Below are 2,041 nucleotides of genomic sequence, written 5' to 3'. Positions count from 1 at the left end.
TCCGACTCCTTTCACTCATAGAATTTCGGAAATTGGTTTGGGGTTATTCATTTCCTTGGTTTGGTTTTACATTCTCTTATTCTTCTTATCATTATCTCCGACAAAGAAGTTGGGTGGAAGTTATATTTTCGCCCCTGTTTGTCCGTTTGTTTGTTTGTCAACAACTTCCTGGCCACAATTTTACTCGTAGATTAGTGAAACTTTCAGGGATTAATTGTTATGTGGAGACGTTGAAGTAATTCAATTTTTAAAGTCTAAGGTCAAAGGTGAAGGTCAATGTCTAGCAAAAGGTCGACCGAATTAACCCTAACCTTAACCCCAAGTTCGCACATGAAATACGCCTACGGTCTAAATTGATTCTGGGAAAGGCAAGCTGATTTCGATAAAATAAGATATCGTGGCGGAGGTCTGCATTGTCAGAGTGCTTTTCTAGTTACACCTGTTATACATTTTCATTTCTGCCTTTTTATTTTTATGGTTTTAAATTGTATTACTTTTGTCAGAATTTCAGAAAACCCAAAATCAATCAATCAATGTTCCTTTGTTGCTATTTTTCTGTTCCTCATTTTTTTATATTCTTGCTTGTACTTCTGCTACTATAGCTGTTGCTGCTATTATTTATGAACTGTCACCTTTATCTACTCTTACTTGTACTTCTACTACTATGGCTGTTGTTGTTGCTGCTATTGTTACTACTGTTGCTGCTTTTGAAGTAACTTTTATCTGCTCGTGCTTCTGCGGCCAAGGCTGTTCCTGTTGCTACTACTGTTGTTACTGCTACTACTTTTGAAGTTACTTTTATCTACATTACTTGTACTATTGCTACTACTGTTGTTGCTGCTACTACTTTTGAAGTAACTTTTATCTGCTCTTATATTTCTACTACGAACTTTGTTGCTGCTACTGCTAGTACTGTTATTTCTGCTACTACTTTTGAAGTAACTTTTATCTGCTCTTGCTTGTACTTCTGCTACTATTGTGGCTGCTGCTGCTACTACTGTTATTACTGCTACTGCTTTTGAAGTAACTTTCATCTGCTCTTGTAGTTCTACTACTAACACTGTTGCTTCTACTGCTACTACTGTTATAACTGCTACTACTTTTGAAGTAACTTTTATCTGCTCTCGTATTTCTACTACTATCACTGTTGCTTCTACTGCTAGTACTATTATTTCTGCTACTACTTTTGAAGTAACTTTTATTTACTCTTATATTTCTAATACTAAATCTGTTGCTTCTACTGCTAGTACTGTTATTACTGCTACTACTTTTGAAGTAACATTTATCTGCTCTTGTATTTCTACTACTAACGCGGTTGCTTTTACTGCTACTACTGTTATTACTGCTACTACTTTTGAAGTAACTTTTATCTACTCTTATATTTCTAATACTAACGCGGTTGCTTTTACTGCTACTACTGTTATTACTGCTACTACTTTTGAAGTAACTTTTATCTGCTCTTGTAATTTTACTACTAACGCTGTTGCTCATGCTACTACTACTGTTATTACTGCTCCTACTTTTGAAGTAACTTTTATCTGCTCTTGTAATTTTACTACTAACGCTGTTGCTCATGCTACTACTACTGTTATTACTGCTCCTACTTTTGAAGTAACTTTTATCTGCTCTTGTACTTTTCCTACTACTGTTGTTACTACTCTTATTACTGCTACTGCTTTCTAAGCCTGCCCTGCCAACCGATCTCCGTTGTTTATCGATTCAATATTGCAGTTGACCTTTGTATATATATTATAAAAAATCATTATTTCCAGTACTGAATATACATCAGGCAACACCTTCAGGTACCATTGATCACGTATGTTGCCCAGGAGAGAAAAATTGACTCTATAAAAGCGTCCATTCGCAAATAAACAACAAACAATAGAAAAATATGAAAAGGCAAAAATATTATGAAATAAACACCCAACAGATGGCGTTGGTCATGCATTGTTACTTTTGGGGAAAAAAGGAGAGAACAACATGAGTGAAATCAAACATGTAGATAATGATATAGAAAAATTATATAAAGGAGAAAAACATC

At 34.8% G+C, this 2,041-nt stretch overlaps 1 protein-coding gene across 1 annotated transcript; it reads right to left on the bottom strand.

The window, feature by feature from the left end:
- Positions 1-945: 945 nt before the first annotated feature.
- Positions 946-1,575, bottom strand: LOC137633091 (uncharacterized). The gene has a single exon (XM_068365252.1). The coding sequence runs from the start codon at positions 1,573-1,575 to the stop codon at positions 946-948; it is 630 nt and encodes a 209-aa protein (XP_068221353.1).
- Positions 1,576-2,041: the final 466 nt, after the last annotated feature.

Source organism: Palaemon carinicauda, chromosome 42 (genome assembly GCF_036898095.1).
Source record: "Palaemon carinicauda isolate YSFRI2023 chromosome 42, ASM3689809v2, whole genome shotgun sequence".
NCBI lineage: Eukaryota > Metazoa > Arthropoda > Malacostraca > Decapoda > Palaemonidae > Palaemon > Palaemon carinicauda.
Note: the sequence above shows the minus strand (reverse complement) of the source record. Positions and strands in the feature narration are given on the sequence as shown.